Below are 21,912 nucleotides of genomic sequence, written 5' to 3' on the forward strand. Positions count from 1 at the left end.
CCTCTATGAAGCTTTCCGGATGGCCTTTTCCTTCCTCTGAACTCTTATAAAGTATTTGCCTATATAATTTGATGCCGAGCATGTGACCACATGTAGCTTTAACCTTTCTCTAAACACTTCCCCAACAATATCATAAGCCTCTTATGGGCAGCAAACTGAGCTTTAGGCCCTCTTAAGGTCTCTATTATCTAACACAATGCCCTAATAGATCTTGTGCTCAATAATAATAGCACTTAACATTTAAGAAGCACTTATAAGGTACATGCATGATTCTAACTAAGTGCAGTTTATGTATTAAAGTCTCTAGATTTTCTCAACAACCCTTTAAAGTAGGTACTATTGCTATCCTCGCTTAATAAGGGCTATGCTCAAGGTAACAAAAGCTAATAAGTAGTAGAGTCTGGATCTGAACCCCGGCAGTCTGACTATAGAAACTATGCTTCTTAAGCCACTATCAAATTATAATGAACAGACTGTACTCTAAATGCAAGAAAACTGCTTATGAAAAAATCTAGACATTCAAATTAATATTTTACAGTGTAAACTGCACAAGGATTTACTTCATGGTTCCTTAACAATACCTTAAAGCATGGATCAATTTACAAAAATTTCATTTGCACACTTAAAAAAAAAACATTTATAATATAAAAATAAATTCACCTAGCAACAGAAGAAAACAAAGCCTTTGGCAGTCACTCTAAAGCACCAAAGCTAAACAATGTCTGTGTGCACGTTCAAGGTTGGAGACACATTAAGAATCAAAAAGAGAGGGAAAGGAGAAGAAATAGGCCTACCGTACAAGAGTGCAAGAGTTTTAAACATAATAAAGTACCTCCAGTAATTTCCATGCATTTTGGTTTTAAACAACATAAGAGAAACCTGGAAATGCACATGTCAAGCTCATTTCATCCCCGAGCCTGCTGCTGGGCCCCAGAAAGACATCTGGGGATCACTGTGCTTCCTTTCTACCCCTAGCAGCACAGTGAGAAAAGAGCACTTTGGCTGCTGCTTCTAACTGTGGAAGAAATCCAATTTTGCAGCTGGTCTCCTCCACCAAAAACTAAGGCTGTAACCAAGTTCCTGACACCTGTAAACACAGGTCTCTGAAGTTTTTACTCCCAAGAATAATTGGAAATTTCTTTCCTTTTTTATAAAAGCTATACTGAGCTTTTGTTTTTTTTAACCACCAAAGTAATGTAGAATACTTAGAACACGGGAAGGGAGGAGCAGAAATATCACAGTGAAAAAATAAAAATGTGGTTTGAGTGTACAATAATAAATAATAACAGCAAAAACATTTATGGAGTACCAGGAACCAGGGTAAGCATTATAAATGCATTATTTTATTTAATCCTTATAACAACTTTAAAAGCTAATTATCCCCATTTTACAGAGAAGAAATGGAGGCTTGGAGAGTTTAAGCAATCTGTCCAAGATTACACAGCTATTATATGGCAATGCCAGTCCATGAATGAGTGACACCAGAATTCACTCTAAACTGTGACACTAAGGGCCACTTCCCACTTACTGTGGCTACCACCACCACATTCAATAAAAGCTTTCTGGACCCTGGGTACGAGGGTTATGTATGTTTTTCTACTGGCTCACTCTGATAAATTTTCAGCTGAAAATTCGAGTTTGTACTACCAAGCAAGGGCAAATATGACCAACATAAGAAGCTTCAAGCTAGTTGTCTATGGCAGTGGTCCCCAACTTTTCTGGCACCAGGGACGGGTGCCCCTATAAGAATCTAATGCTTGAGGTAGTGACTGGGGAGCAGCTGCAAATATAGATGAAGCTTCGGTTCCTACTACCATTGACCTCCTGCTGTGCAGCCTGGTCCCTAACAGTCACGGACATGTATGGGTCTGTGGTCTGGGGACTGGGGACCCCTGGTCTATGGCTCTAGGTCTGACTCTTCTCTGGATAGGGAGGAGTCCAGAACCAATATCACAGCCAAATCCTCCAGGAAGTACCCAGGCAAAGTTTATGGCTAATCTGCAATTAGAAAACAAAAATTATTCAACTGGCCCACACAGGAAAGGAACTCAGAGCCTTGATCTCTCGTTATTAGTGAATACTATGGGCACTGATCAAATAAATAGAAAATTTCCAGCATTCGGAACAAGTTTTCTAACGGATCAGTGAAGTAGTGAATAATATGAGAACTAATAAAAGATGATGGATGTGTTTTTCAATCATATCATATTGCTAACAGTATACTGGACACAAAGAGGTGTTTACTGAATATTTGTTGTTGCCAATGAAAAAAAAATCACTAGGCAAACAAAACAAGGTAAAACTTTATAAGGAAAATCTATGTTTTCTGGCCCAGTAAAGTCTCCATACACAAAAGGAATAGCAATTCAGTATTCAAAAATATGTAAGATACTCAACACCATTAATAATTAGGGCAATGTACATTAAAATCACAGTAAGAGACACCCACAAGGATATATATAAACAAAAAGATATTCAATAACAAGAGTTGGCAATGATGTGGAAAAACTGGAACCCTCATGTAGTGTGGATGGGATTAAACAGTGCAACCACTTTGGAAATCAGTCTGACAATTCCTCAAAATGTTAAATATAATTACCATATGACCCAGCAATTCCACTCCTGGGTATATATATTCAAGAAAACTGAAAGTATATGTCCACACAAAAACCTGTATAAAAATATTCATAGCAGCATTATTCCTAATAGTCAAGAAGTAGAAACCATCAAAATGTCCATCAACTGATGAATAAACAAAAGATAGTATTATCAATAAAATGAAACATTATTCAGTCATAAAAATTAAGTACTAATACTTCATTAATAGGACATGGATAAACCTTGAAAACATTATGCTAATGAATAAGCCAGTCACAAAAGGCAATATGTTGCATTATTCCATTTATATATGTCAAAATAGGCAAATTTACAGAGACAGAAAGTAGTTTTACTGTTTGCCAGGGGCTAGGGGAGAGGGGAAAATAGGGAGTAACTGTTAATGGGCACTGGGTTTCTTTGTAGGGTGATGAAAATGTTCTGGAATTAGATAGTAAAGATGGTTATACATTTCTGAACACATGAAAAACCACTTAAAAGGGTGAATTTTGTGGTATGTGAATTATATCTCAATAACGCTATTATTTTTTAAAAATATAACTGCAATATTCCCACTATGATTACTTACTACATATAGACTGGAAGGTATAACAAAGAATATTTTTTAGAGTAACATAGTGATGCCTTAGTGAATCCTCCAGAAACAAAACGACTTTGCTGAAAAGTATATTTTAAAAAATCTTTAAGTCACAGGAAGAAGTGTTTGAGTGAATAGTGTACTTTTCTTTTTCCACGTGACTCCTCTAAAGTGTAAGCAACTTGAGGACAGTGATTAAGGCATTTATCTCTATCCTCAGCCTAGAAGAGCACCACTCAAAAAGCAGCATTCAATAAATGTGTACTGAAGGAAGAAAGGAAGTCACATAACATAGGGCTATATGCTGCCTTCAAAAAGTCATTCTATATGTATTTATATATAACTGAATTTTAAAGATGAGAGGGTTGAGAAAGCTTTTGAGATGAAATTTCAGCACAGTCTAAAAGAGTAACAGCTTTTAGTATGGTGAGAAAGAGAAAAATATTCCAAGTGCAGATAACATGAGAAAAAAATCATGGTATAAACAGGTAACATACAGTATGTTCAACAATTGCTAGTAACATGGTTTAGAGGGAACATGGAGGAGATGATGAGCTAAGGGACTGTTTGTTTTGTTTTAACTATAACCTTATGTCTAGACTTGATTCAATAAAGATTGGTGAATCACTAAATTTTTTAACAGAGATGTTTGAAAATTTTTAAATTTAATTTAGGAATATTATTCTAGAAACAATATGAAAATAGAAGAAAAATGCTATAATCAGAGAGGCCAATTAAAGAGGTTATTGTAATAGCTCAAGTAAAAAGGTAAGTATGAACTAGATAGCAAAGAGGAGACATGGCAGAGAGCAAAATATTACTCAACTTGAGTGACTGAGAAGATAATGAAGATATTAACAGAGAAAAGGAGAAGAGGTGAACAAGCAAGTCTGATGGGCAAATGGGGATTTGTTTCAGACAAGGCATAGAATCCCAAGAGTATACAATCTAACAGATTACACAAGGTTATAACAGATATATAAACATGTGTGTTTGACAATGAAGCAATAACAGCTCTAAGAAATACAAACAAGAGATGAGTTTTTTTTTCTTTTATTATATATCAAATTCTTACTTTTTAAATTTTTAAATAGACTAAACTTTAACTAAAAGTCACCACTTACCTGTACTTCTCTGACAACCTGCAAACAATCAGGCAAGGAGAAGCCAATAGGTAGACCAACTTTAGCTGGTGTTTTGAATTTGTCTCCTATCTTAAATGGGACATCATCAAGGTAACTGAAAGTCCCTATAATCAAAAATAAAGTAGAAAATATCAGCAAAAATCTTATTATTTGTTTTACTATAAGCTTATGTCTAGGATACACCATTAATTTATGCTCTCCTAAGACTAAAAGTTATAGGGTTCCTTCTCCTGACCCTAGATCTCTAAGGCAGAAATCCTACTTGATCCTAGCCTTAAAAAGCCTCTCTGCCCTCATCTCTTAATAGTCGCCTACTGGCTCACTGCACTAAGTCACAGTGATTCTCTGTTCCTCAACCATAACTGGGGAAATCCACATCAAAAATTCTGCACTGGCTGCTCCCTCTCTCTGGAATGTTCCTTCTTCAGATAGTCACGTGACTTACTCCATTCCTTCACCTCCTTCTAGTCTTTGCTCTAATGTCACTTTCTCAGTCAGGCTTACCCAGAAACCCTATTTAAAATTACTACCCCAAGCTTACCACAACACTCCCATGTTACCATCTATCTTTTCTCCTATAGCACTTATTACTTTCTAACATATTATAAATTCACTTTTTAATTATACATGTTGTCTGTCTTTCCCAATGGAATGTAAGCTCCTTGCAGGCAAGTATTTAAGTCTCTTTTATTCACTGACGTAGTCTCAAAACCTACAGCACTGCCTGGCACATATCAGGCATTTAGTAAATACTTCTGAATGATAATAGACTCTCCACAAAAGAACCTCCTTGATTAGAATTTTTCCACTTTAGTAAGAATCACTTTTTAATTAATACAAAGAAATACTCTAGATTGTTTTTAAGACTACATTCTGGAGCAGATGTGGAAATATTTAAGAAGCACAGCACTTATGAAAAAAAAATCAAATAAGACCATAGGAAGCAGAAGAGGATTACCAGGAGACACTACTACTGAACTGCTTTAACTCTCTAAAGGGTCTCTGCCTATCACAGCTGAGTAACAGAGAAAGACCAAGACACCATCATCATAGATTTACAAGGTCAAACAAAATGACAGTGGCTCTTGTATGTAAACTGTCACTAGCTATACACTCCACACTGGACCATGTTTCTTTTCTGGACCAGGTTTGGGGCTAACTTACTGACAGAACCTTCACAGACAATGAAACAGTAGATAAAATGAATTTTGCTTTTTGAATATTAGCAGGTCAGATAGGCCTGCTCTGTGCCTAACACTAGTGTTATTTTCTTGAGTGCTCACAGACAGAATAAGACAATTATACCTCTTCTGTGAATATGACTTCAATCCTTTCTAAAAACTCTATATATTTAAAGACTTATCAAGGTTAAGATATATTTGTAATCTTATTAATACCACTCCTGATGTAGGTATTGCTCTGATATACCTAAAACCCTCCATCAGGAAAAAGGCCCCTGGTCCCACTCTTGGGGGTAGGGAGTTTCTCTTTTCCATATAACTTCTAGCCAAAAATCAAACATTTTAACTATTTCTCATTCGGCTAGCAAATTAAATCCATAACTGTGTTCAATTAAATAATTTTTCTGAGACATAACTATAACAATTAACACTCTAGAAAATTTCCAAGTTAGTCATACCTTTATAAGTGCTGTTTTCTCAGCTGGCAATAGCTATCAAATTCCCACTCTTATTTACTTGATTAATAATTTCTAGTCCTTTAAGAATGAGCTTAAGAACAACTCCCTTTTCAGTCTCAGAACACCTAGTTCATACCACCACCTCAGGTCTTACCATTCTGTACTGTTAACAGTTTGTTTCCTTATATTCCCCTTTAGAGACTGAGCAAAAATTTGAGTGTTCCTTAATAAGGGACACATATTTCATATTTACATTTCTCTAGTTAGCATAATGTCTGGCAGATGAGATTTGCTAAATAAAGAACAAATAAAGAAGACATGGTCTTATACTTTTGTATTTAACTCTCACCCCCACATTAATGCACAATTAATATTTACTAAAATTAAAAATGGTTTCCCTAAAATGGCAAGGCTATCAATGAAAATATTTTAATAGAGTACTCATTCAAAATACAAACGCTTTTCTAAGATTGTGAACAAAGTCACAAAAATCTACTAGGTGCCAAAAAAAAAAAAAGTATCAAATACCATCACAGCTTGCCAATGAAACTAAGTGTTGGTTACACTAAAATCTTCTGCCAGTTATAAATGTTTTGTTATAGAGATTAAAAGCAAAGTTCTTTTTAATTTTAAAGAATTTTTATCTGTCTTCTATGAAAATGGGTGTTCAAACGTTACTGAAAGTTACAGATTCTAACTTTGGCTGATTAACTGGAAACAAAGCTAAAATTAGCATTTTCTAAGAAGCACTGGAAAGAATACAATCATGTTAACAATCACAAAATTAAGTCTTTAAGAAAATTTTAAGTATACAAAGTTATACGATACACACATATTACAAAAAATCCTATTCATAGTAACACAAGCATATGTGATATGTAAGTATAAGAAAATCTATTCACAATAATACTAACAAAATTTTCTTAATCAGTTCTATTTATGATTGGTAATGAGATGAGAGGAAAAAATTCTCTACAAAAAGTATTATACTCGAGATATCTGAGCCAAATGAGAATCTCTCTCAAAAAAGTGTTCAGTTTCCTTGCCTCCATTTCAGTTAGGAAACTATAACAATGCTGTATACACTGATGACTTTATAGTTTATAAATGCAACCAGGCCTTGACTTAAGGACAGACAAGATCATGTAGAACCCCTTTAAACAACTGCTGTTTCCCTTCAAAAGAACCAATTACAGGGATTTGCTTTAAAAAGCAGTTTCATTTCACTATCAAAGCCAATGCCAAAGTGACTTAGCACATCCCCTAACCTTCCATTAGTCCTTTAAATTTTGCTAAAAAAGATTAAGAAGTTTTGTGATTACTGGGAGGAGTGGGTAGGGACAAAGAGCAAAAGGCATTTAAAGAGATGGCAACCAAAAAAACAACCGTTTAAATAATGGACAAAGACTACCATAAGTACAATTAATCATGCTGTGAGAATTAAAAGACTTTTTTTTTTTTTTGCGCAAATATAACCAACTATGCGCCTTAGGAACTATTCATTTTATCCAATATATCAGAATATCTACTTAAACACATCAATTTCTCAATATATTTTATTTTTTAAATAGACTCAATAAAAACTCAATTAACCACACGGACCAGAGAATTAGGCATTGTGGCTAACAATTTCCTGGCTCACCCCAAATATCTTCTAGTTTCAGTCTTTATTACTGAAAATCTTTCTAAAACGTCTGAGCCCATTTTCCTAAGTTCAATTTAGAAAAATACAGCACATCTCTGATGACTGTGGCTGACAGCAGTTTTTGAAGTCAGGTTCTGCACATCGCTTACATTATGCCACAGTGGAAGAGACCAGGCTGCACGTGCTTATGATCTTGTGACCTCCCTGTTTTTCCAGGAAATAAAAAAGGAAGCGGGGTACAATTCCATGTGGGGGAAAAATTCCTAACAGAAGGTAGCAAATCAATTATGCTTAATTCAGGTTTTACTGTTAATTCAAATTGAAGATTCAAACTGAGGTTTTCGAAAAAGAACAGGTCAAACTTTAAGTGAAAAATTGTAATTCCATGATTGAGTATCACTATCTTAAAGCCTAAATCAGGTAACACAAAATCATAGCTAGATGGACACATGCATACATAATTACACAGAGATCTGCTATAAGATGTGAAGTAGCAAGAAAATGTTAATCATACCCTAACAACAAAAACAAGCCAGATAACTTACAAAATGAGCTTTTTAATATGCAATGCCTGGCATTCAATCAAAAATAACATACACAACGAAACAAAAGATCATCATCAAGAGAAGAACTACTTATCAGACCCAAATCCAGGGATGACCAAGATACTGGAATTATTGGACAGCTTTAAAATAGCTATAATAAATATGTTAAAAGATCTAATGAAAAAGGTGAACAATGTGAACAGATGGGGAATTTCAACAGAGATGGAAATATAAAGAGACAACTAGAAATACTAGAAATGAAAAATGCGTCTCAGAAAAGAATATTTTGATAGTTCATAAGCCAGGCTATGCATTAATCAGAAGACAATAAATACTCAGCAGAAGAATCAGAGAACTTGAAATTAGGTAAAAAAAAATAAAATTAAATTAACTGAATTGAAACACAAAAAGAAAAAAATGGAACAGAGCTTTAAGAGATCTCTGGAATACTATCAAACAACCTAATGTATATGTGATTGGAGTTGCAAAAGGATAAAAGACAATGGAATAGAAGAAATGTGGTAAGAGATAATGGCTGCAAATTTTCCAAAAGTGATTTAAAAAAATAAACAAACATCAAACCACAGATCCAAGCTAACTCCAAGAAGGATAAACACATAAAAAATCAGACCAAGGCGTATCACAATCAAAATGCTGAAAACAAAAGACAAAGAGAAATCTTAAAAGAAGGGGCAATATATTACATACAGGAGAACCATGATTAAATGATGGCCAACTTCTCTACATTACACTGTAAAGCATTTGTAAAGATTTAAAATGTTTTCTATAATATACCTTTTCCTATCACTCAGCAGAAAAAATATTTCAATATCTTAGAAGAAATTAAACCAAGGGCAAAATGAACCTCTCTAGAAGTTAGCTAAATGATCATAAATAGGATAGCTTGGCCTGCCAAAGGAGAGAGTTTAATTTTATCAAGTCCAATTATAGGAACACGTTTTCCTAAATTAGAATCTCATAACATTTTTCCAGATATTAAAAGAGTAATTTGTTTGTTGAAATATTTTTTAAAATCCTTTAAAAGTCACTTCTGAAAAATAATTTTTTACTTAGATGAAACAGTGGAAAACAAGTTAAAAATTAAAGAGGATTGACATTTTAAAGTACCAAGATCCAACAAAGGCCTGATTTAAACTGAACCGATGGTTTAAAAATCTCTGAGAAGTAACTGCTTTTTTCTCTCATTCTGTTATTTAGGGGTATGTAGTTATTAACAACAGTGGAAGATATTCAACTTCAGTTGGAAAGAATAAACTTGAAGGTAAATCAAGTACAAGTCATAAGATAGCACAGCACAAGGTCTAGTTGGCCCAAATATTTAAAGAGAAAAAAAGCATTTTCATATCCAGTCATGAGAGCAGTCGTCATCTCCTTGTCCATACCCCTAGAAGCCCTAGAAGACTTACACACACACACCCACTAACCCTCAATGGACCAGTCAGAGAATATCTAATTTAAGGGAAACTAAGTCATAGGCTCATAAGCTAGGCTGTGCCAATCACATACTCCCTTCACCAAAAAGACTGAAAAACTCTGGCTATATGATGCTAGTCACTTAAGCTGAAAGATCAAATAGCAAGAAGCACCATAACTTGGGCGGCCATTTTTAGCCCCACGCTCTCTACACAAGTAGGCCAAGCCAGCAAGTCTATATAACAGAAGAATAAAAATGGAGCACATCTGCAGAGAAAAGCAGTGAGAAAAGGTTATTTAGCTTCGTGAGAGATGGAGGAAGTAGTAGCCTTAGATTACCGGCTTTCTAATTTCAGCCTTATAAGGACAGGCTGAACTTGATTGCCTGCACTAAATGCCCCTACAACACTGCCTATTAAATAGTCTCCAATTATTCCCTTTAATTTCTATTTCTTACACTACATAGTATCTACAAATTAGAGTCTTTACTCTAAAAACCCAAAGTAAACCACTGAAACTCAAGTGGGAGCTCAGCAAATTAAAGCAATAAAAGCCAAAGAAAGAGAAAATCTTTTTCTCAAATTTTGCTCAGGTAGAAAGTTTCATTTAATCAAGAAAATTTTGGTTAGGAATGTAAGGAAACAGAGGAAGTTCTAAAAGGTCTTTATTGATCAGATAACTTCAAAATTATAATCTCCTTTCTAAATTATTTAGCTCGAACACAAACTGGGGTCCAATCTTTTTTACTCCAATCAAAAAAGGAGTTCCATAAGATTCGAGATAGAAAGCTTTCCTTCTGAAATAAGATTACAAGCTATTTTCTTTGCTATTTTCTTTTCCTAGGTCTTTCCTCTATCTTCGGCTCTATCCTCTCTTTTCCCCTGAAAAAGTGATCCAGAGGCATATTCAGATATGTCTCTCCTACTAACATATGAATACAGTCATGGGTTGCTTAATGACAGGGATATATTCTGAGAAATGCATCACTAGGTGCTTTCATTACTGTATGAACATCAAAGAGTGCACTTACAAAAACCTAGATGCATGGCTACCTGAACATGCCCTGTCTCGTCTGATCTCGGAAGCTAAGCAGGGTCAGGCCTGGTTAGTACTTGGATGGGAGACCACCTAGGAAGAGCAGGTGCTGTAGGTGTTTAAAAAAATAAAATAAAATAGGGGTGGCTCCATAGTATAGTGGTTAGCATGTCTGCTTTACACACAGAAGGTCCTGGGTTTGTGCCCCAGGTCGAGCCATGAACCATACCCCGGGTGCGCCAGGCCCCGGGTGCACACCCTTAGCGCGTGGGAGGAGACGCCCCGCCTTCAGAGATCCAGTTCTCAAGGGGAAACGGCAAAATCCATAGGTCAGGGATGGAAAGGGGGGGGGGAGGGAATAAAATAAAATTTAAAAAATAAACAAAAACCAAAAACCTAGATGCTATAGCCCACTACATAACTAGGCTATATGGTAGTGCATTGCTCCTAGGCTACATTGCTCCTGTGCAGAATGTTACTGTACTAAATATTGTAGGCAACTGTAACACAACAGTAAGTATTTGTCTATCTAAAGATATCTAAACATAGAAAAGACACAATAAAAATATGGCATAAAAGATAAAAAATGGTACACATGTATAGGGCACTTAACATGAGCTTGCTGGACTGAAAGTTGCTCTGGGTAAGTCAGTGAGTTCTGAGTGAGTGCAAAGGCCTAGGACATTACTATACTACTGTAGACTTTATAAACACAGTACACTTAGGCTACACTAAATTTGTTTAAAATTTTTTCTTTATTCAATATTAACCTTAGCTTACTATAACTTTTTCACTTAACTTTTTTAACTTTACAACTCTGTTATAACACTTGGCTTAAACCAGCTGTACAAAAGTATTTTCTTTATAATCTTATTCTATAAGCTTTTCTCTATTTAAAAATTTTACTTTTTAAACGTTTTTGTTAAAAACTAAGACACACAAACAATTAGCCTCAACCTACACAGGGTCATCAAGAGCATCGATCTCACTATATTCCATTTCCACATTCTGTCCCACCGGAAGGTCTTCAGGGCCAGTAATACACATGGAGCTGTCCTCTCCTATGATTGCAATGCCTTCTTGTGCAATACCTCTTGAAGGACCTGCCTCAGTCTCTTCTTGAGAAAGTGCCACTCTTTTCAGAAATATGTCCATGGTAGATTGCTTGATTTGTTTTTTTCCATCACAGATTTGCTTATGAACAGATAATGCACCATGAATATTCCTATAAATGAAAACCATGCAGCTTTGGAGTCCATGTTTTCAAACTTTTTAAGGTGCTTGTTGAGGTTTGCAAAAGTTTTTGCTAAACCCTACGCTGTGAATTTTCCTGGTGGTTCTTTTTCTTCTCCTGCAGTTTCTCTTTCTCTTGCCTCTTTTTCAGTTATGTGTTCTTATTCCAGTTCCAACAACTTATTAGTCAATTCCTGAGGAACTACCTCCTGGAGCTCCTCAGTGTCATCCTCATCCACACCCAGATTCAAGGTATTTGCCATCTCAACCACAGCCTCATTGATTTTTGCAACCTCCTCATTCTTAGCAAATCCTTTGAAGTCATAGATGAATCTCTTGAGTGTCTTCTTCCAGATGCCATTCATACACTCCTTGGTGACATCACCCTAAGCCCAAATAAGGATGTAATCCTTCCAGAACTGCATGTGTCTTCTTCAGTTGCAGCAACAGCCTGGGCGCAAAGGTCTTCCTCAGGTAGTAGACCTTAAAAACTGCTATTAAGTCCCTGATCCACTGTTTGGATCAAAGAGTAGTGTTTGGGGGAAGAAACACCACTTTGATTTTGGGGTGAAGATCACCAATAAAGAGGATGTCTAGGAGCATTATCAACAATAAGCAAAATCTTCAAAGGTATATTATTCTCTAAAAAGTACTTCTCCATTTCACTGGCATAGCAATGCAGGAGGGTTATCTCCAAAGACAAACTTGGTCACCCATGACCTTACTGCTCCTGCTCCTGCAGTACACTCACTGGCAGTGTATGCTTACTGATACACTTGAAGGCCCTGGGGTTCTCACCCTGCCATATCGCAAAGGGTTTTCCAATTTGTAGCCTGCAACACTGCCCCTAAGACTGCTGTCCTGTCCTTAAAAGCCTTGAAACCTGGCATTGAGTTGGCCTCCTTAATAGATGAAAGTACTTTCCAGAATAGGGTGGTTTCATCCATATTAAATATTTGCTCTGGCAAGTAATTTTCCCCCACAATCAACACATCTAATTTCCAAAAATACTTCAGCTGCCTTCATATCAGCACTCGCAGAAGACTCATACTCACTTTCACATTATGTGATGAATAACGATTCTTAAATCGTTTAAACCACCTAGAGCTAGCAGTAAGTTTAACACCATAGTCAGGTCTAGTCTTTTATTTCAACATCACAAACTTTTTGCTTTGGCTGTGATCCTCATAGTGCTGAGAGGAATACACTTATATAGCTGGTCTTCAATCCAAGTCATTAGAAGTTTCTCCACATCTCATAAAGGCCTTTCTCGAATTTTTGTTAGTCTTATTGCCTTCAATAAAGCAGATACTTTAACAACTTCCGTCACTTTGTTCTTATTCTTCAAGTTTGTAGCTATGGTGGAATGGAACATGCCTGACTGGCAAGCAATAACTATCACTGATTTTTCACCTTCATAGTCCTTGATCACTCTTAATTTCATTTCCGGATCAATCACTCAATGCAGCCTTTTCTGGCAACATTAGCAGTGGATTTTTGTATGCTTAGGGGCCATGATAAGCAAAATGAGATTAAATCAAGCACAAGAGAAAATGATACAATCAAGAGATGAAGGAAGCATGAAATGTATGAGGCTGCTGGTGTTACGTAGTATAGTGTTTTACAGCAAACTTTTTTTTATATACATAGAAAGTACATTCTAAAATAATAAAAAGTATAGTACAGTAAATACATAAACCAGTAACACAGTCATTTGCTATTATTACCAAGAATTATGTACTGTACATAATTGGTACAGTACTTATACTTTTATACAGTTAGCAGCACAGGTTTACACCAGCATTACCACAAACACAAGTAAGGCATTGTTGTGTTATGATGTTATGACGGCTATGACATCACTAGGTGATAGGAATTTTTCAGCTCCATTATAATTTTATGGGACCACTGTCCTATATTCGGTCTGTTATTAACCAAAGCACCGTTATGTAACACATTATTGTGCTTTGAGAGAGCCCTGTAATAATCCTTAAATATAGGATATAACTTACTTGGAAGATCTGATGCCTGACCTGTTATACAGAACGCAAATACCAAAGTTTGAATGACTTAACTCCAAAGGATTTAACAAAACATATACAAATAATATAAGTAAGCACAATCGCAATTCAAAATATTAAAGCTATTGTATAAAATACATAAGCAAGTTAAAACCACAGTGACTGCTGCATCACCCTGACTCTGTTTATTATTATCAAGCAACCATTTGTAGATCAGAAGAGCAGACCAAGACATGTTACCAAGCAGTCTAGCAAATCATTCTTACAATGATATGATTTTTAAATGGAAAATCAGTTTTAAAACCGCTTTTAAAATAATGTGTTGTTTGGATATTTCTGGTGTTTAATTCTTATCTTCTACTGTATGAAAAGAGGGTCTAATTATAACTTCTTAGGCACTTCCATTCCTCCCAAATGCAGATAATAAAGTTTTTTAATGTTTTTTAAAAAAATTCTATTTTTTTTTTTTTTTAGGTGAGGCAACCCTTGGTTGAGCTCACAGATTGCAAGGAACTTCTCAGCTTACAATCCCTTATTCTTTATTTTTTACGCCTATAGCACCTGGTCTTCCTAGGTGGTCTCACATCCAAGTACTAACCAGGCTCGACCCTGCTTAGCTTCCGAGATCAGCTGGGATCGGGCTTGTTCAGGGTAGCATGGCCGTAGACTAATGTATTCTATTTTGGAAGGTCATATCTTAGAAAAAGATAAACTATTAGTCTCTAAGGCAAAACTGTAATTACTACTACTGATATCTCTGGTAACATACTGATCTACTGATCATGGCTTATTTGCAGTATATTACTTCTTTTTATAGGAGAGGGGGAACTAAACCAAAACATTATTAACTAAAGGTTTAGAATTTTTCATACCTGAGATGGAGAAGAACTATGATCAGGGAATAAGAAAGGGAATCATGACTACTTCAAAATACTGCTAAAGAACAAGAAAAAAGGCAGGCTCCCTAACCATCTCTGGTAGTTTCAAGTACAATAACCATAGAGAGACTCTACCCATTTGAGGAACTGCTTCAATATTAAAATTATCTGAAGTCTCTCTATGGTTATTGTACATTGTTCTACAACTTAATTTTTCTCAAGCTGTTCTTTTAAGCAAACAAAAAGGGCAAAAGGGGCACTTAAACAATGTTAAGTGATTTCAAATTCTCTTATTGAATCATAACTTAAAGCATAATTTATGCATGATATATCTAACAGTCTACTTACCATGAAAATCTGCACCTAACTTCTTAGAAGCCATTTAGAACCTGAAAAACAAAAGAAATATTTCTTAGGCTCATGATGCTTTGAGGGGATAATAAATCATTACAAGAAAACTGAAACTATAATAAAGAAACCAGAAGACTAAAAGGTGTCAGGACTGACAGAGTCCTCACACTTCCCAATCCCAAAGTCTCAAAAAAGAAAGCAGAAAGGGGGAGAAATGAGTTTTCTAGATAAAAATTAAACATTTCCAAAATCTGCATATTCGAAAAAAAATTAGACAACTATAGTAGCCACTGACCAATTTACATGCAAACTATCAAAAGGAAAAAATTAACTAAGCACTTATCTTCCTGATATAAGATACAAAAATATCAATAATCAATTAAGAAAAAATCCCATTTTATTCAGTTATGCAAATCTAGACCTTTTACTGACAACTGTTCACACTGAAATTTCTGAAGTGGGGAATGGATGACATACAACCTTCTGTACTATTTGAATTTTGTATAAAATTCAAAAAAAATGAAGGGGGAACCGATGAAACCACACATCTAGCTTAATATTATTTTTGCAATTTCAGTCCCAATACAAGTAGATACAAAGTCTTCTCTTGCACAAATAATGTGAGCTCTTCAATGTAAAGTTTATCTCCCTTGATATGGTGTTTATACCTTTAACTTACCTAATACATAAGCAGGAAAAAAATTAGGGCTAACTATATGAATTTATGGTATGGTGTCTATTAGCCTGTATTATGGTATACTGCAAGGCATCGTACTAAAAATGATCTATTTTCCACTGAAAGTTTAAAAAACAAAGTGAGTATATTGAACTATTTTGTGAAAATTACTGAAAACAGAATTGAAATCTGTATAGAGTTTTTAAAAATTTGATATGATTTTTTTTTTTATTAAGTTTACTGGGGGTAACATTGGTTAATACAATTATATAATTTTCAGGTGCACATTGTAATTTGACATCTGTATATTCTATTGTGTTTACCACCCAAAGTCCAGTTTCCTTCAACTACCATATATTTGATCCCCTTTACCCACTTCACCCTCTCCCTACCGACATGCTGATTTTAAAATTTAGATGGAAAGGCAAAGGAAACAGAATAGCCAAAAACAATTTTGAAAAAGAACAAAACTGGAGCACTTACCACCTAATAACTTCAAGACTTACTATTAAGCTACAATAACTAAGACAGTGTGGAAATAGCAAAGGATATTACATAGTCCAACAAAACAGTCCAGAAATAGACCCATACTCATATAGCCAACTGATTTTCAACAAAGGTGCAAAGGCAATTCAAAGGGGAAAGGACAGTCTTCAACAAATAGTGCCAGACATTTATATGCAAAAAATAACAAACCTTGATCCATACCTTGGCACCATATAAAAAAATTAACTCAGGGGAATGGGATGATTATGGCTAAAGGCTACAGGGTTTCTTTTTGAAGTGAGAAATGCTCTAAAAGTGACTGTGGGACGTGGTTCCATAGTGTAGCAGTTAGCACGTCTGCTTTACACGCAGAAGGTCCTGGGTTTGCACCCCCAGTGAGGCCACGGTCCATGGTCTACAGCCATGCCACCCTGAACAAGCCTGATGTCTGATCACGGAAGCTAAGCAGGGTCGAGCCTGGTTAGTACTTGCATGGGAGAACACCTAGGAAGACCAAGTGCTGTAGGCATAAATAATAATAATAAAAGTAATAATAATAAAATAAAAGTGACTGGGGTGATGACTGTATAACTTAATATACTAAAAGCCACTGAAATGCACATTTTAAGTGGATGAATTGTGTGTGGTATATTGATACACCAAAACAACATGGATGAATCTCAAATGCATCATGGTAAGTGAAAGAAACCAGATTCAAAAGGTTGTATGCCATGTGATTCCATTTATAATATTTTGAAATAAGGGACAGAGAAGTAAACTAGCTACCAGGGGCTGATAGCAGGGGAAAGAACTGACTATAAAAGGGAACACAGGAAGTTTTTTGAGGTTGATGGAACTGTTCTATATTTGATTGTACTACTGGTTACATGACTATATGCATTTGTCACAATTCATTGAATTAAAAACTAAACGGGGTGAAGTTTACTATATATAAACTATACTTCAATTTTTTAAAAAGTATATAGACCCATCACAATGAAATTAGATAAAATAGAATCATTAAAGAATATTATTTATCCTAGCCTAGTGGAATAAAATTTTATTTTTACAATGCCAAAATTCAAAATAACAAATTATACAGCTGTACCAAAATCTATTAGTATGCTTTCTGCCTGATGGACAAGCGTTTTCTACAGTGATGGTTTCTAACAATGGATTTCTTCCCTATTTAAAAGCAAAAAAATTAAAAAAAAACACCAAACAAACAAAAAAAACACCAAAGAAAAGAACTAAGTTAAAGAAATCAGTTTCTCTCTCTTAGCTTAGGAAAAGACAGATATGTTTAAAAATGCATACAACAATGTTTTAATACTATGTCTTTAACTGGTAAAATGCTTTCTAAACTTAGCAGACATAAAACAAAGCTAAAAAGTTTTTAAAATGCAGTCACCATAGCGAGCAAGTACAGATTTCTCTATGGAGTGATGAAAATGTTCTAAAATTGACTGTGATGATGGTTTTAAAATTGTTAACTATTCTAAACACTACTGAATTGTATTCTTAAAATAGGTGAATTATGTGACATATGAATTATATCAATAAAGTTGTTACCCAAAAAATGCAGCTCTAAATTTGGTAAGCTTTGCAACTAAAAAATGATTATTTAGGTATAGAGGAAGGGAAAGAAAAAAATAAGTGGCACTTTGTCACTTTCATAATAGCTATTATGAATGAAATAACTATAATTTTACTTACTGGTAAAAAATAATTTCATTAATTTTTATAACCTATAGGTTAATAAATTAACTCGCTTTAGTAGAGGGCGGGAGGTAGGGGGCAGGAAATACGGTTACCGAATAAAATGAACCACTTCCAACAGCCTTTTCTGATTCTAACTTAGCCAAGGCCACTTCATAAAGGCATTTCCCTAGCTTATTTTACATCCTTACTTATCTATCTGTCCTACGTTAGGCAGAGTCATACCATAATAGTAGCAAGAGGCATAAATCTGTCCTAATGTCCAGTGATCTAAGAAAACATAGGTGTCTCCACATCAAGAATCATTCAAGGACAGTTTAAAGTGTCAACAGCAAACAATCATCATGCCATTTCCATCACTCACAAATAGTCACTGGTTATTAACTGCTATAGACTTAATAACAACATTGAGTAGAAGACAAAGGCTGTGCCCAATCCCTTTAAAGATAAAAAGTATTATGTAAAAAGTAAGCATTCTCAGATTTCAAAAGAAACAAGCCATATTTTAAAATCTGTGAAAAGAAAAAAATCAGAAGGATGTACATTAGTCTACAGCCATGCCACCCTTAACAAGCCCAATCCTGTCTGATCTCGGAAGCTCAAGTAGGGTCGGGCCTGGTTAGTACTTGGATGGGAGACCACCTAGGAAGACCAGGTGCTGTAGGTGTAAAAAAAATAGTAAAGAAAAGAAAAGAAAAAAGAAAAAGGATGTACATTAAAAATATTTAAAGTGAAAAAAAATTAAACTGGCTGCCTGTAGGTAGTAAGATTAGGAATAATTCATAACTTTTTTCTACAGATTCTGAACATTCTTATTAATTTATAATTGAGCTAATAATTTCTTTATTAAATTTTATTAATTTAGTAAATTAAATTTATTAATTTTCTTTAATAAATTAGCTTATAATTTTTACAAGTTTCAGTTTCCAGTATGCTGTGGGGATGAAGTATTCTGATTGATATTCTAGTTAATGGAGTTAAAATTATAAAGTATATGAATCATCAATTCTCAAAGAACCAACAAACCATACTAAAAATTATTTAACTTTTTTATATATTCAGAAACATTTCATAGGTTCTTAGGCTTCAAGGTCATCATAATGTACATAAACCACAACAATACAGTGACACTTTTAAATCCAGGAGCAAGATTTTTGGCAGCCTCAACCTTTCCAAATAGGCACATACCAGAAATGAATTTTTCTAAATCTCTGCTGGGAAAGAAGCAGTATCTAAGAATCCAGTAATGATTATGCTCACACACAGGTGCAGGAAATGAGTGTTTTCATCTTCGTGTCCCTAATATTTATTGATATTGTGGGATATCATCTATTTGAAGAAGCAGCTGTTTTTGAGAAGTAAATGGTTTGGGAGAGGCTGCTCGAGCCCTTATTTAGAAAATAATTTTGCAAATAAGCTAACATCAGGAATGTTTTAAAGAAGTTCCACCAAATTTAAATGGATTCTTAATGGCTTTTTTATTAAGGCTCTACCAAAAGACAACTCATGAAATGGGAGAACATATTTGCAAATCATATATCTGATAAGGGATTTTTATCTAAAATATATAAATAACTCTATAACTCAATAATAAGAAGACAAATAACCCAATTAGAAAATAGGCAAAAGGATTTTAATAGTCAATTTTCCAAAGAAGATATACAAAGACCAAGAAGCACAGGACATGTTCAACACTGTTATTCATTAGTTAGGGAAATGCAAATCAACCCCCCCCTTGTTAAAACATGGGTATTATCTGCAACACAGCAAAATTTATATTAACGAAATAGTCAACGAAAATTAACATACAGTACCTGTATTACCAAATAAAAGAATGTAAATTCTTTAAAATTTATACCTCAATAGAGCTGATAAAAATTTAGATTTTCTAGGGGTTTCCTTTAAATATTAAAGCTCACTGAATGCAAGTCCTAGTATATTTTCCACAAATTTTAAGAATATGAGAAATCCATATTTGGTCACTTAAAGATTTTTCTATTTGCTATGCAGTAAAATTTCACTGTCTTTCAAGGATCAAAGGCATTTTAATAGCTACTTAGGATCAACATTTTTTTTGCTGGAACATCTAAGTGAAATCAATAGATATGTGTGTGCATATATTATATATGTACACATATATATGACATATGCTTCCTTATAAACTTCCTATATTTTACTTAATTGTAAGCATTTATTTTATAATACTTTCCTATAATCTAAATGTTCAATTTTGTAAAATCATTAAATTATAGAAAGTTCAAAAGATGGATCATGTAGCATTCAAAGTTTACTAAAAGCATATAATTAATGGGAAATAAGTATGTTTTAAAATGTTTTTACATCTTGAAACAACAGAGTACATAGAGGAAAACACAGGAACTAAACTCCTGGATCTTGGACTTAAAGAGGATTTTATGAATTTGACATCAAAAGCAAGGGGAGCAAAAGAAAAAATAAATGGGACTACATCAAAATAAAAGGCTTCTGCACAGCAAAAGAAACCAGCAACAAGGTAATGAGACAACCATTTGAATAGGAAAATATATTTGCAAGCAATGCCTCCAATAAGGGCCTAATATCCAAGATATACAAAGAATTCATATGACTCAATGACAACAAAAAACAAACGATCCAATCAAAAAATGGGCAGAGGACCTAAAGAGACACTTCTCCAAAAAAGTCATACAAATGGCCAACAAACATGAAAAGATGCTCATCATCGCTAGCTATTAGGGAAATCCAAATCAAAATCACAATGAGATATCATCTTAAACCTGTTAGAATAGCTATAATCAACAGGACAAGTAATAACAAGTGTTGGAGAGGATGCGGAGAAAAAGGAACCCTCCTCATACACAGCTGGTGGGACTGCAAATTGGTACAGCCACTATGGAACACAGTATGGAGAGTCCTCGAAAAACTAAGAATGGATCTACCACATGATCCAGCAATCCCTCTACTGAGTATTTCCCCCAAAGACTTGAAAACTCATATCCGAAAAGATATTTGCACACCAATGTTCACAGCAACATTATTCACAGTGGCCAGGTCATGGAAGCAACCGAAGTGTCCTACCATAGATGACTGGCTAAAGAAGCTGTGGTGCATATATACAATGGAGTATTACTCAGCCATAAGAAGAGATGAAATATTGCCATTTGTGACAACATGGACGGACCTCGAGATAATCATGCTAAGTGAAATAAGCCAGAAAGAAAAAGTTGAAAACCACATGATGTCATATGTGGGATATAAACCTAAAGCAACAAACAAATAGGACAAACAGATTCATGGACATGGACAACAGACTAGTGGTTACCAGAGGGTAAGGGGGAGGAGGGAGGAGGGAAGTAGATGGGTAAAAAGGGTCAAATATGTGGTGACATTAAAGAATTAAAAATTAATTTTTAAAATAAAATGTTCTTACGACTTAGACTGAATTACTTTAACTATGTAAAAACTGCACATGAAACTAAAAAAACACATTTGCCCACAATGTAAAAACTATAAATGCTCACCTTGGATTTCATAAGCAAGCATAAATTTCCACTAAAATAAATGCTTCTATTAAAGGAAATGTATCAAATAGAAATAACAATAGCACACATTCTTCACTTAGAAACTTTTACACTAGTAAAATGTAGAAATCCCTGAAGCAACTAGGAACTTCAACAACACTTTTATCTTGCCAGTGCAGTGCCACTTTAATTCAAATGCTACAGGAAGAAAATCTAGTAACTTAAAATTTGAATCACCAATAAAAGACATTTAAAAACAAAAAGAGATGGGGGAATAGGTAACAAGATGAGAACTGCAGGGAAAGAAGGAGCTAGAGTGCGAGAGGCAAAGGAGATGGAGTAAGGAATAAAAAAAGAGAAGTGAAGAGGATAGAGGAAGGAAGGTAGGCCTAGG

General features: G+C 34.7%; 1 protein-coding gene and 2 pseudogenes across 3 annotated transcripts in view; 1 reads left to right on the plus strand and 2 right to left on the minus strand.

The window, feature by feature from the left end:
* Positions 1 to 21,912, minus strand: part of UBAP1 (ubiquitin associated protein 1) — a 58,670-nt gene that overhangs the window by 9,302 nt on the left and 27,456 nt on the right. For 2 of the 3 annotated variants that reach the window (XM_039875544.1, XM_039875545.1), the window contains 2 exons: positions 15,117 to 15,157; positions 4,318 to 4,442 (listed from right to left, as the gene is read on the minus strand). In XM_039875544.1, the coding sequence (XP_039731478.1) occupies positions 4,318 to 4,442; positions 15,117 to 15,150 (159 nt within the window). In that variant the 5' untranslated portion in view covers positions 15,151 to 15,157. The remainder of the gene's footprint in view (positions 1 to 4,317; positions 4,443 to 15,116; positions 15,158 to 21,912) is intronic. The other variant, XM_039875546.1, reaches the window with a different exon arrangement.
* On the minus strand, positions 14,440 to 14,558 carry LOC120613040 (uncharacterized; annotated as a pseudogene).
* Positions 18,548 to 18,667, plus strand: LOC120613053 (uncharacterized; annotated as a pseudogene).

The sequence above is a fragment of the Pteropus medius genome, unplaced genomic scaffold, assembly GCF_902729225.1.
Source record: "Pteropus medius unplaced genomic scaffold, Ma_sr-lr_union100, whole genome shotgun sequence".
NCBI classification, from domain to species: Eukaryota; Metazoa; Chordata; class Mammalia; order Chiroptera; family Pteropodidae; genus Pteropus; species Pteropus medius.